The sequence below is a fragment of the Solea solea genome, chromosome 12, assembly GCF_958295425.1.
Source record: "Solea solea chromosome 12, fSolSol10.1, whole genome shotgun sequence".
In the NCBI taxonomy this organism is placed as follows: Eukaryota; Metazoa; Chordata; class Actinopteri; order Pleuronectiformes; family Soleidae; genus Solea; species Solea solea.
In genome coordinates, this window is record NC_081145.1 from 9,997,056 (window position 1) to 10,009,988 (window position 12,933).

Consider the following 12,933-nt stretch of genomic DNA (forward strand, 5'->3'; position numbering starts at 1 on the left):
ATTACACACATCACCACGCATTATCCACAATAAACTGATATAAATACAATACATAGAACAGCATATATACATCTTCATCTGATCACATTTGTCTATACACCTATGTGTACTGTGTATATATATTTATGTGTCAATATGAATGTGGGTATGTGTCTACAATATACTGTATATTTACATATACATATAGAAACAATGCTTAAATGCTGCTTTGAAGTTTTTGTGAGATTAAGATCATTATTATTGTTATTGTTGTTATTTTTGTCATTAATAATGTTAATAATAATAAAAATAATAAAAAGGGAAGTTTTTTTTTTAGGGACAAAGTCTGAAACTTACATTATATTTCTATACACCCATTGGTTTGAAAATAAAACTCGTAAAACTTGAAACTGAAAAGAGATACGAAGGTCAAACTGTCAGATGTTTACAAAGCCTAATCTGTTTTACCTTACTGTTTGTATCATTACATTGTATATCTTCATAGACACCTTTCACACGGGATTTGAGCGGAACGCGAGATTTCTTTGGTCTCCATGGAGACGACGGCAGCGTTCAGAAGGCGGAGAGTGAGAAATGGGCGGCGGAGTGTGTTCTGTTGTTGTTGCAGGGAGACTTTTGGACGATGGAGCTGCCAGAAACGATCAGAAAACGCCTAGAAGGCTTCTCTCGAAATGTGCTATTTGACCCGACTCGCATGTGGAATGTAACAAACGAGAATGACGCGTTTTTGCCTCACGGTGAGACAAACGTTTAAACACAGCTAACGTTCAGGCGCAGCTAGCTTTCATGTTAACGGGGCTAACAAGCGTCACAGACGCGTATACGGGACTCGCTTCGTAAAAATACAGTGTTTTACTGCAGCCGTTAGTCAAGTGATATTGTCTGTGTGATTATCTCATCCAATGTTTTTCAGACAAGCGAGTTCTGTCCAGCCTCCCGCTCCAGATGTCTCTGTACTTTAACATGTGGTTCTTCCCCCTGTGGTGGATCAGTGAAACTGTCATGTTTCACCTCAAGGTAAAGCTCCTGGAACAATGTCACAGCTACAAATGGAGACATATTTCTTCATGTTGTCACAATGTTTTGAACTCAGTCAACTGCACACTATTTTACACATTTGATGTAAAGCTTTCAAGGCAATGATATGTGTTGTATCTCAAAGTGTATTTGCACAATGCATGAACACTTAGAGGGAATTCTATTGTGATAAATAGTTAGTTCCCAAGCCCTATACTGCATCTGAACTTCTGTTTCAACAACAAAGACAAAGTCTTTCACCATATTTAAACGTCCAGTGTGTAAATAGTAGTGTTTTTTTTTAAATAATTTTGAAGACTGAAAATGAAATAATTACACTATTTCTTCTATACTCAAAAGTGAACAATCACCTGATTGTATGAATAGTTATTTTTTAGATAGATAGATAGATAGATAGACATACCATAACAGAAAGAAGGTGTACGTTGATAATTAGAATATTAAAGCAGCAAGTGGATTAAATGATCTTACTGTATTTTGTAACAGCATTACTGTTTTTGAAGTTAGGGCGACGGTACATTCATGCCCCAAAATGAATCTTAATTGACTTAATTTACCTGTGATTGTCCTTCCTTACAGTATCCCTTCTTGCCAGACTACTACAAGTTCATCCTCGTGACTGTCCTCCTCCTGATGACTCTGTTTGAGGCCATTAGACTTTACCTTGGTTACACGGGGAACTTGCAAGAAAAGGTGATGCATAAAGTGAACGCACACCATGGTTGGTTTGGAAACGCAGCTCATACGATACAAGGGGACAGTCATTCCAGCGTGTTTTAGGCAGAGGGTGTAATTCATGTCCTGGTTGTGTTGTGTGTATGGAAGGTCCCAGAGTTGGCTGGATTCTGGCTGCTGAGCATCCTGCTGCAGTTTCCTCTCATCCTGTTTCAGCTCTTGAATGAAGCCATCCTCATACAACCCCTGGAGAGAGCCGTTCACATAGTTCTTGTTATATTCATTCTCACACAGGTATGATTATGTCTCTCTTAAAAACCCGACTATTGCACTGCCTCCATGTTCAAGATAGGCAATCCATATATATACAGTATACTGAGGTGTGATGCTAATTGCTGGTTTAATTGAAATGATATGTTCTCCATCCAGGCTGTCGCTGGGTTTGTGGCACTGCGGGACATGGTTAGACACACAGCAGACCAGTTTCATCTTAGACAGTTTGATTGAAGTCTGCACTAACCTCGGCTACATTTGGACCCACCAGGTTACTCAACTTTCTGTGTAACAGTAGTGACATCTAATGGTGAGACTGCAGATTGTAACTCACAGAAGACTCATCCACTCACCTGTTTTCCCAAGAGGGTCAAGGATCTACAGTGGCTTCCACATATCAGAAAGGATGTTCATTTTGTCTTTGTTGTAAGCTTCCACGTGCTTCCACTGGTTCGTTCATTTCAGCTGCTGTAGAAACTTTGCAGCACTAGACGACTCTGTGAAGCAAGACCATAGCCTATTATAAAAGGCTTATTCTAAGGCTGTAAAAACCAAGTGCTTTTTATTTGAAGGAGATTCTGCTTTTATACAAAGGTCCTTATGGGTTGTAGATCAGATTTCTTCCAGTAAACCTTCCTAAACGTTGCACACTGGAACTTAAACACCACCCAGACTTTTTGTATTCAGCTTTTGTATGTGTTTTATATTGTTCAAGAGGGAGGAAAAATGCTATATTTTTTACTTGTATTCACATCGTATTTGTAAAGATTGCACTGTTGGTGTAGTTGCAATAAATAAATAAATCTATCCAACACATTGTCTGCTCATCATTTGTACAGTATGTAGTGTAGTGTAGTTTTTGAGGTGCTGTAAATCCTATTGATTGTGCAAGGTCAAGTTGCAACTCTCTTCGCAGGACCCCATCTATTTTCACTGCTACTGTAGCAGCGGTAAGTTCCATCCGTGGAATGGCGGGCGATCTGAGAGGTGCCACTCTGGACTTGCCCATCAAGAATGCACAATGCATTTTGTTACTTGTATTCCGCATGAAAAGGTAACTCACTGATCCGTATGCATACTTGCTTGCATCAGCAAAGTGATGCAATTGTGCAAACTCACAATCTTCAAATCCTTCTGGCTTCAGACATCTGGGCTGTAAATCCAAGAATAAAAGTTTATGGTCACTTTATCATCAGTAAGTTAGTATTGGGTTTGTAATTAACATTCAATGCAACTTAAATGAAGTAAATATCACTTACAGTATCACAATTTAATGTAGAAAATAAATGATTGTACAATTGTCATTGCATATAACTATTTTACTTCTCCCTTCAAACAAGTGTCTTGGTAAGTGTATAAATGAGGGGAGAAACAGACCATTCTTATTACAATATACTGCATATCTGTGGAAATGGATTTGAGCCCAGATCACTGGGACTTGGCCCACGAGGAGTCAGCTCTAAGTAAGTTTTCCAGCATGTATCTGTTATTTAACACACCCATTAGATCATATCATAACGTATACTCCATAGAGTAGAGGTTCACGTCAGGCCACAAATAAGAAGAATAAGAAAATCAATCTGACATTCTCAGATTATAACGTTATAGCCCTAAAGTGGAGCAGACTGTGACGGCCTTGTGATGGCGACCACCGCCTCTTGTGGATCTGTCCTTTTTTGGCTTTGTCTTCTGTTGTCATAATGTCTGAGGCCTTCTGTCTGAAGTTTACTGAGAGTGTCACTCTGTGGATGTGGAAGTTTCATCTTCAAGAGGCCGGAAGGCTTTGACACAGGAGTCTCTTTACAGAGTCTGAAGAAGGGGAGGAAAAAAAGGAAGAGAGCACATCTCAAAAGATCTTATTATTGAATTATTGTAAAATGAATGAGGTGAGGAATAAAGTAAAATGTACCTTTTTCCTCTGAGATCTGAGGTCTTCATCACAGGCTCAAATAAACTGCTGTGTGCTTCAGTTTCTCCGCACGAGGGATCAGGTGTGATGTTTCCCTGCTTCTGCTCTCCAAATGGTAAACATCCAAACACAGACAAACCCACTGAATAAATTTAAAAAAGAGACAAGAGCCTAGTCACACATTGTTGTGTATATACTCAAAGAAACGCACAAAGTCATTCAGTACAAACTTAATCAGTGTGGTTTCTGTGTGCATCAAAAGAACAACCTTTGGGGGGATCGTCCTCCTGCTCCTCAGTCTTGGTGACATCTGTGTGTGAGGGGGAGGAATCATCAGGCACATAGTAACGTTCGGACGACCATAAAGATTTTCTGTCTCTGTAAATACAGCGGTTGTTGATCTTGTCACTGGTGAAAGTTGACAGCAGGCGCTTTGTTGTGTCCGGAGCCATCTTGACACACAGTGATGAGGGAGACCTGCCGCAGACATAACATTTCATGAAACGGATCACAGATTTTCATGTGAGAAGAATCACATTCCACTCATTCCACGCAGTTTACCTGTAGGACGTTGCCAGGGAAGGCAGCAGCCCTGCAAGACAGAAACATTTTTTTTTTTTACCTCATATGAGCTCCAAACTAAATAAAAAAAGTCTATCTGGAACGGTAGTGTACATGCAGACAAACAAACCTCTGCAGACGTTGTAGGAGACAAGCGATGGTCGAGAGCAGTGATACTGCCTCTGGCTGGGAAGCATGAGGTTTGGAGTCGGTAAAATGAGAGCACTCAGATGTAAGAGCTGAGAGGAGCATCGCCACTGTCCTGTATCCATCCGCTGGTCGTCTGTGAAAACAAGCCACATAAACGATGTTCAGTGTCACAAGACCAATGATTGAAAAATCTGTGCTTACAGAATACACTTGTATCAGATAATTAAATAATTCAACTGTTTTATGAGTCTTCACCAAAACTTCTTATAATTTAGATATGGAAAAGGCAACATTTATGAATAAGAGGCAGTATACATCCTGGACTGGTCGGCAGCATATATCACAGGGCGAATATGCAGAGAAAAAGAACTACTTACAATCACATTCACACATGTGCTCAATTCAGAGTTAGAGAGTCTGTGGACAGACGGAGGAAGCTAGAGTACTTTCATTCATTCATTCATTCATTCATTCATCATCTACCGCTTTATGTTGAGCATTGTGGTGACACTATGAAGACAAAGTTTAGAATTACAATTAAATGTTACCTGTTTGTCGTTGCAAGTATGAGGTCTTCATTTTGTCCAGGCAGTCGTCCTAAAGCACAGATTAATTGTGATCGAACACTGGTGAGGATAAGGTGATTTTATGGTTTTATTTCACCTCGATTATCCAGATCTATCCTTCTCAGAGACTGGATTGGGGTGAAGTTTTTATTTACTTATTTATTTATTTATGTTTGTCTATTAAAAAAAAAAAAGGAAGAATTTCATCTTTTGCATCTTCAACTTAAAATGTAATAAATAAGCTGTGATTCCTTCATCAACCTTATCTTGGAAATGCTTGTTTTTCGTTTTACAAAAATCAGAACCAAAGTCGTGAGGAAAAAAATAAATAACATTAGAACAAATTATATGAAACGTTTGTGAAAACACTCGTCCGTGTGACGTTTACCTTGGGCTCACATCCTTGCCACATATTCACCTGACTGACCTCAGGGTTAAGATTTGGAGGAATGATCACTGCTTTTTTGATCAAACCATTCACCTTCACAAAAGAAACAGACATTATTAGAAACAACTAAATGGTTTGTCTGCTCGGCTCCGTCTTCTGAACCCTTCCACCTTCTCCATTTCATACCTGCCATTTTGTCCTGTGCTGTCCAAAAGGTTTCTCTGGAACGATCTCTTTCACTGTGGTCTCCTGCAATGATCGTTCAAATAATTAGGCTTGTCAATAATTAGTAATACAACCCTGATTTCAGAACCAAAACATTGGAACACGGTTTAAAACATAATAAAACAGAACGCAATGATTTGCTAATCATATTAGACCCATGGATGTTTCCCACTGGTTTGGGGTTATTGTGTTACATCACACAGAAGCTTTTGAATCTTTTTTTTTTTTTCTCTACTTTTCTAAGTACATTTTTTTAAATGTGTAGCAGGCTTCAAGTTCAGAATAGACAGAATATTAAATATTCTATATTAATATTAAAACAACAATAACAAATATTTTTACTGTTCTGAATTCAATATGGGTCAAAAAGGATTTGCCAATCACTGCAATATGTATTTTTACTCATGTTCTACACAGTCTGTTGGGTTAAACATTAATCATACAATCATTAATTATCTTACAATATTTGTTGGGCTGCTTTGCGGGACTTTTTGCTCTGTGTTGATCTTCACTCTCTCTTGTCTCAGCCTGTTCCTCTCCTTATGACTCCTTAAACGCTTCTTCTTCTTCTTCTTCTTCTTCTTCTTCTTCACTGGAGTTCCCTGTGGAGGAGAGCAGAGGAGTTTGTGGTAAACTGGTACAAAGAGGAGACACAATTGAACCTGTCAAAGAGGACAAAGGTATAAATGTGTAACCTCTGGATGGACTGTCTGGTTCAGTAAATGCACTGGGAGTCCGTCTGAATCAGAACTATTTGAACCACTGGTGCTGTGAACGCAAACAAAAGAATATTCACATTTAAGATGAGTATGAGTGCCATATTAGAAGTAATAACAGGAAGAAATGACTGTTTCACCTGGTTTCCAGGTCAGACATGGAGATGTTAAAATCAGTTCTCAAATCTTTGCCCAGCCTCTCTTTGACCTGCTTTCTCAACAGCACTGCCAACTCTGCCAGGCAGTGAGTCGTCTGAAATAAAAAGCACAAAAATAATAATAATAAAAATAAACACTCTCACAAATGTCAAGCCTTACAATTCGGATGGGACTCAATGCTTTATCTCTCACCTTCGTTGCATCAGGGTCGCAGTAATCCAGCAGGGTGTCGCAAAAATAAAAGCCCATGGATTTCAGGTCTCGAGTAGAAAAGTGCGTTCCTCTCCTGTCACCTAACCGTTCAACGGATGAAACGCCTCGTAAAAAACTCCTCAACATGTTCAAGTTCACAAACACAAAGTCCCAACACCGTGTTACCCAGTGTGGAGCCTCCAAACGTGGCCTCCATGGTGTAGCTGTTTCTGATGCCAAGTCTCCACATGGCAATCCGTCCAGTTCCCTCTTTGCTCTTATGCACCCTGAATTTACAGCTCTTGAAGGAGAACTGTGGGACATGGTGTAGTTGGGTGTAATAGATTGGTAAGTGATGAATTAATATGGGAACTAACACGTCGGGAATTAAGACAAATAAAGATAACAATAATAATAATAAGAATAATAATAAATAATATATAACTGTACTTCTAACAAGCTTTTATAATGTTGATACTGAACTGTTTGTTTCAGTAACAGGGACTTCACCTTGTTGCTGGCATTCTTGCTCATCATGAGTGGAAAAACTCTTTCCTGAAGCTTCAGAGAAGCATCGCTACGGTTGCTACAACCGTACATGAAGACGTTGTTTTTGCGATTGTGGCCATGAAAGTCACAGTAGAGAACAACGTCCATCTCAGCCACCAACCTGAAGGAAATACACCAACCAGAAAAAAGGGTTTGTTTGTATTTCTCAACTTACCTAACAGACAGGAATATGAGTTTCCTGAGCTTCTCAGGACACACACAACGTCAGCTGACACTCAGGAAAGTACACATTTCCAAAATGACACACTTTGGATCTCTTCCAGTCCCTACCTTTTCACCATGTTTAGTGTGTGCAACACACAGGGGAAAGACTCCCTGAGCAGAGTCTTGTAGTTTCTGTTGAGGTCCCTTCCTGTCAGAGAGCAGCGGTAATTCCCCACCACCACACCATCGGGGTTCAGCATCGGCACAATCTGCAGCAGATTATAAAGAGACTGTGTTTAATACACACCATTACAACATACAATATAAAGCAACACCTTCATGATCATGATAGTACAAATGTAAGAACCTTAAAAACAAAAGTGTCCCTGAGTAGCTGAGCATCTTCTGAGTCTCCGAGCAGGAAGTCCAGCAACCCCTCCATCATCCAGGACCCATTGGTTTCTCCGGGATGCACTCGGGCCGTCACCACCACAGCTTTCTTCCTCCTGCTCTCCAGCTTGGCGTCCGCACGATTGGTTATTGTCATCACATACACCGTGTTCCCAGCAAGGCTGTGGCACAGCACTCGCATCGTACAGTAAGACACAACCTTTGGGTTGGAAGAAATTTGTCTAAGGTAGCGCTGCAGGCGTGAGTAGGTGTAGGGGTAGCAGTGGGACAGGTAGCAGGTATCTGAGTCATAAGGGAAGTGGAGCGTCCAGGTGAGTGAGTACAGGGGGATGGTGTCGCTGTTGTTGTCCTTCGTGTTCTAAACAGAGACGATAGAGACAATCGTTTTCAAGAGTTCTCCAAGGGTGACTTCAATTTTGTGAGGTCATGCTGCTCTGGGAGCTTTTGAAATCTGTGTTTTATTTAAACATTGCACTGCTTATCAAACAATTTTCACTTTGCGACAGAGGTCCAATAATAATAAGATTGGTAATATCCTTCAATCTTCTCACTTCATTTTCTGTTCATTTACAATGTTGCACAAAGTCAGCACAAGAAAAGTCCTACATTTCCAGGTTTGACATCCACTCGGAGTTTGATACAACAGTTTTTCATTCACTCAGATTATTTTTCTTTCACAAATTTTGTACAGCAATTTGAGGTTAAGTGTCTTAAGTGAGTAAGTGAGTAAGAGCACATTTACATGTAGACTAGCAGAGCCAGGGATTGAACTCTGATGGTATGAAAGTCACTGTATTGTATTTTCTTAAAATTCCTGGCCTTTGTCCACAATATAATCTAATTGATTTGGCCTAAAAATGTCATTTCTACTTTTCTACAGTACATTGAAACGTCGAAACGGTCTAACTAAAGATGATTAAATGATTTCTATTTAAAATACATGTATGGAAATTCTGCTCCGTTCAATATTCCTGTAGAATTCAGATAGACGTCTTGCCTTTTTCCAACTTGTGCCACAAAGTTCCCTTACCGGATTGCAGTTACGGTAATACTTGATGTTGGAGCCGGTGCGTTGCCATCCAACACCTTTCTCTTTGGCAGCTTTCTCAGAGTAGAGGAGAGGTTTCATCCCCAGAGAATACAGACTGCTGCTCTTCATCAAGTTCACAATAGTGAAGCGGTAGGTCACTCCCGCCTTCATGTTCCTGACTCTGAAGTAGAACCACTGCGTGTGCTTTCTAGTGTACATGTCTGTGCTTAAGGTCAGCTCATATTCATGGTCACCGCTGAACAGGAGACAGAGAGAGAGAGAGAGAGAGAGAGAGTGAGTGAGTGGAAAAAGAGAAGGGAACTTAACCTGGAGGGGAAATAAGTGTATCATGATGGATGTGCTGCAGCTGATTGATGAGCAGATTATGCTGTGGAGACTCACACTTGCACGGCTTTCTGAAGGTTCCCACTCTCAAAGCGTGACTCAAACTCAAGGGTGAAATCTGTCTGACTGACGTCAGGAGTGGCCCTTTTAACGGGTCCTCTGCTCCCTCCAACACGAGAGCAGGTGAAATATGGCTGTTTAGTGGCTGAACATAGAGAGGACGACAGGAAAAACAGTCAGTCAAGACATAGTTTTCAACATTTGCTAGTAGGGACTGTGATATAAATGTGAAATTCGCATTTTCAGGCATTAGTCAGGTTGGTGTGTGTGCACGAAGAGGCTAAATACTGTGCATTTATGGAGTAAAGTGTCTTTAAAGGTCCAGTGTGTGAAAATCTGTCTAGTGGTGAGACTGCAGACTGTAACCTACTAAGCAAGTGGTAATTGTGGTGTCACTCATAGGAATCTGAACGCCTTTATTGAAGCCTGCAGATTTGTAAATTGTCTGGCACCAAGTCCAGCTGTCAATCACACTGGGGTGCACTCAAATGCGCGGTATTACGTCATCTATTTTTCTCTAAATGGGAACATCATTCACAAAACTGAAATCATGCTCTGTTGAAGAGTACCTGAAACTAGTGATTGAGGAGATTAACTCCTCAGGAAAATATTTATTGATGTTATAAATCAATAAAGGCTTATTTTTTCCTCTAGACCAGCCATTACAAGAAAAAATGGCTTTTGTCTTTTCCCAAACCAAAGAGGTTTTTTTGGCGTTTCCATTCGGAATAGAAGGAAGGAAGAAATAAAGAAAGGAAGAAAGAAGACAATGCTACCAAACAACAGCCAGCCATGGTCCATACATACAAGCAGTGCTTTTCTAAACATGTCAGGGAACTACGGAGGCCTTCACACACCAGAAAAAATGTTGTTTTTCTTTTTTTATGCTATTTTGAAGCAATTATTCACTTATACAAACATACTAATGGGTATTTGGTTACCATGGTCAATGCAGAATACCACTTTCCCTCTTTCCTCTCCGAGTGGCAGTGGCGTCCTCTCGTGTCCCGTGGGCTGATAAAAAGGCTCTGGCTCTGGAGGGTCCCACTCTACAACACAACATCTCTCTGTGTCATTACTTGTTAACAGTAGCGGGAAAAACGGCACAGAATTGTTTAGCTAAAAGTGCAAATGACCTATGTGATGGACGATGTCGCTGATGACCTCGCACTCTGTGGGCCAGTGGGGGCGGGAGATCGATGGAAAGTTAACCAGGTCCCGCGGCGCCCTGAGACTAAAAACAGGTCTGCTGCCATCAAAATCTATGAGCAGCTGCCTGGTCCGCAGAGTCTGGTGTAGGTTTGCAGACACTGAGTGGGAACATGGATCACACCTTCCTCAGAAACAGTACAGATATGCATTTTTCATCAGGTCTGCCCCACCTCACCTCGACCAAACAAACTGGAGAGGGATTGAGCTGCACCCGATTACCTCACTTGTCTCATTCACAAAAGCGCTCTGGTTTAATAAATAATGATGTGGAATAAGAGATGATGAGATGCCACGTCTTCATTCATTGGTGATCAGATCTCCTTTACACCTGAGTGTTAGAGACAACCAATATGGGTTTGTCTTTGGCCGATGCTGATCTTAAGAAATGAAAATAGCCAATGGATGACAAACTGTATACTGTATACTGTACTGTGCCTTTTTTTGCTGAGATGTTTAGGCAGTTTCCTTTCTTCTTCCATCTGATAAAATATAACAGTTTAATTATGACAAATGTTACATAAATGAGCTCAAATTAATTAAACATATAACTTATAGTCTGTCTCTACAACCTGCAGTTTGTGTCTGCACTCTGCAGTGCAGTGCACAATTTATATTCTAATTTAAGAAATTAAATTGCATACATGAAAACACTTTTGCATGGTATAAAGTACCTCAAAGGGATACTTGAGTAAAAGTACCCTAAGTATCTTACCAGACAATGACTTTGATAGAAGTTGAAGTCACTTTTTCATAATATTACTTAAGTTAAAGTCTAAGAATATGTGACATTTACTGTGCTTAAGCATCAAAATAAAGTTCTGATATAAAATGTGCTTAGGTTTTAGAAGTAAAAGTATTTTAAAAAGTTACAAGTTAGGATGGCGCAATGGTAGCTCAGTGGTAGTTGTGGGAAAGTTGTGGGTTCAATTCCTGGCTCTGCTAGTCTATATGTGTCTTTGAGCAAGACACATGTTGCAGCGTGTAAATGGGTATGAAAGACAAAACTGTAGTGTAAAGCAGCTCATCAAGACTAGATAAATACAGACCATTACAAACTCTTCTGTAGAGGAAATGCAGAGGAGTAAAAGTTGCTAGAAACATAAATAACAAACTAAAGTACAGATTTGTGAATTTTGAAGTACATTAACAAAGTATTTGTACTTTGTTACATTACAACACTGCATCGTTGCTACTTGTGAGAATAGCTTACGCTGCCCTTTGTCGGATAATTTCTCCTCCTCTTCCTCTGTGCTGGAGTCGTCCGTGTCCGACTTGACCTGCAGGTAAGTATTCCACCAGTTCCTGATGGCAGAAACGGCCATAGCTGGTGTCTTCTCTACCTGGTAGAAAACACAAGCAGGTCATCATCAGTGTTGTATTCAAAGAATCAAACTGGATGACACGTGTATCAGCCCCATAACTGTGTCAGGATAAGCCAAAGAATGACACATAAACACAAGTTTACATATTTAATTGTGTTACTATCATGAACAATGATGTCTGGAACATTAATAGATGAACAGGTTTAGTAAAACTCACATGTGTGGTGCTCAGAGAGGAGTCTCTCACACAGGCATCTTTAGCTGCTGCTAACATAGAAACACCAGAGAAAGTCTAGTTTCCATCTGACATACAGCAAAGCTGTGACTGTGTGCAACTAGTATACATAATTAGTTCACGAGGAAACAATATATCCGCCAACTTACCTCGCTTACATTTGAATTACATGGCCTTGGGGGGGGGGGAAAGTGGAACAATCTTTCTCCAAGTGCTCGATGTCACAAAGCACAGGCTGTATCAACACCGCGGTTGCCATGGAAACGTAGCACTATGGAGCAGCGCCGTAAAAAAGAAAGTTACGACACTCCCATACGCGGAAAACAGATAGTTCCAAAATAAAAGTCTCTAACATTTAATAAATATTCATCCAAAGATACATGTGAGAAATTAAGAATGGACGTAAATAAAGTGAATTCTTCGTCCATTGCTACTATCCCTCCCATTCATCACAAATGTGTACTGGTGGTGCTGCTGCTGCAAGAAACCAGTCAAACCACCATATGATCTGAATAGCTTGAACTTTTCATTTTAAACTTCCTTTAAGGATTCAAATACTAAGACTTGCTGATCTCAGTGTCATAGATTCCTGCTTTGAATAGCGCAGTCAGAGGGTTAGTATTTTCTGAAATATAGTCACCACAATTCTGTCCTGCCCGAATGCAAATCAAAAAGACTGACAGCCATAGGCTTTTTGGATAACATCCAAGAATTAAATTATTTTATGTTCACAGCATGCAAAACCATAAAAA

The 12,933-nt window shown here is 40.1% G+C and overlaps 2 protein-coding genes across 3 annotated transcripts; one reads left to right on the top strand and one right to left on the bottom strand.

Annotated features, from left to right (window-relative positions):
• The first annotated feature begins 538 nt into the window (after positions 1 to 538).
• On the top strand, positions 539 to 2,803 carry tmem17 (transmembrane protein 17). Its single transcript, XM_058646350.1, has 5 exons — positions 539 to 737; positions 914 to 1,017; positions 1,618 to 1,731; positions 1,864 to 2,007; positions 2,143 to 2,803. The coding sequence occupies exons 1-5, from the start codon at positions 623 to 625 to the stop codon at positions 2,218 to 2,220; spliced, it is 555 nt and encodes a 184-aa protein (XP_058502333.1). The 5' UTR covers positions 539 to 622; the 3' UTR covers positions 2,221 to 2,803.
• Positions 2,804 to 2,877: 74 nt separating this feature from the next.
• On the bottom strand, positions 2,878 to 12,400 carry agbl2 (AGBL carboxypeptidase 2). Of its 2 annotated transcripts, none has more exons than XM_058646325.1 (22): positions 12,331 to 12,400; positions 11,835 to 11,964; positions 10,549 to 10,722; positions 10,354 to 10,461; positions 9,410 to 9,557; positions 9,008 to 9,263; positions 7,934 to 8,335; positions 7,693 to 7,835; positions 7,363 to 7,522; positions 7,039 to 7,165; positions 6,853 to 6,953; positions 6,642 to 6,754; positions 6,481 to 6,553; positions 6,247 to 6,387; positions 5,747 to 5,809; positions 5,561 to 5,653; positions 5,155 to 5,203; positions 4,587 to 4,739; positions 4,457 to 4,487; positions 4,164 to 4,372; positions 3,896 to 4,037; positions 2,878 to 3,795 (listed from the first exon to the last, which is right to left on the bottom strand). In XM_058646325.1, exons 2-22 carry the CDS (start codon positions 11,944 to 11,946, stop codon positions 3,597 to 3,599), a joined length of 2,997 nt encoding a protein of 998 aa, XP_058502308.1. In that variant the 5' UTR covers positions 11,947 to 11,964; positions 12,331 to 12,400; the 3' UTR covers positions 2,878 to 3,596. The 2 variants fall into 2 exon arrangements, with proteins under 2 accessions (XP_058502308.1, XP_058502307.1); XM_058646324.1 differs by lacking the exon at positions 12,331 to 12,400 and adding an exon at positions 12,164 to 12,209.
• Positions 12,401 to 12,933: the final 533 nt, after the last annotated feature.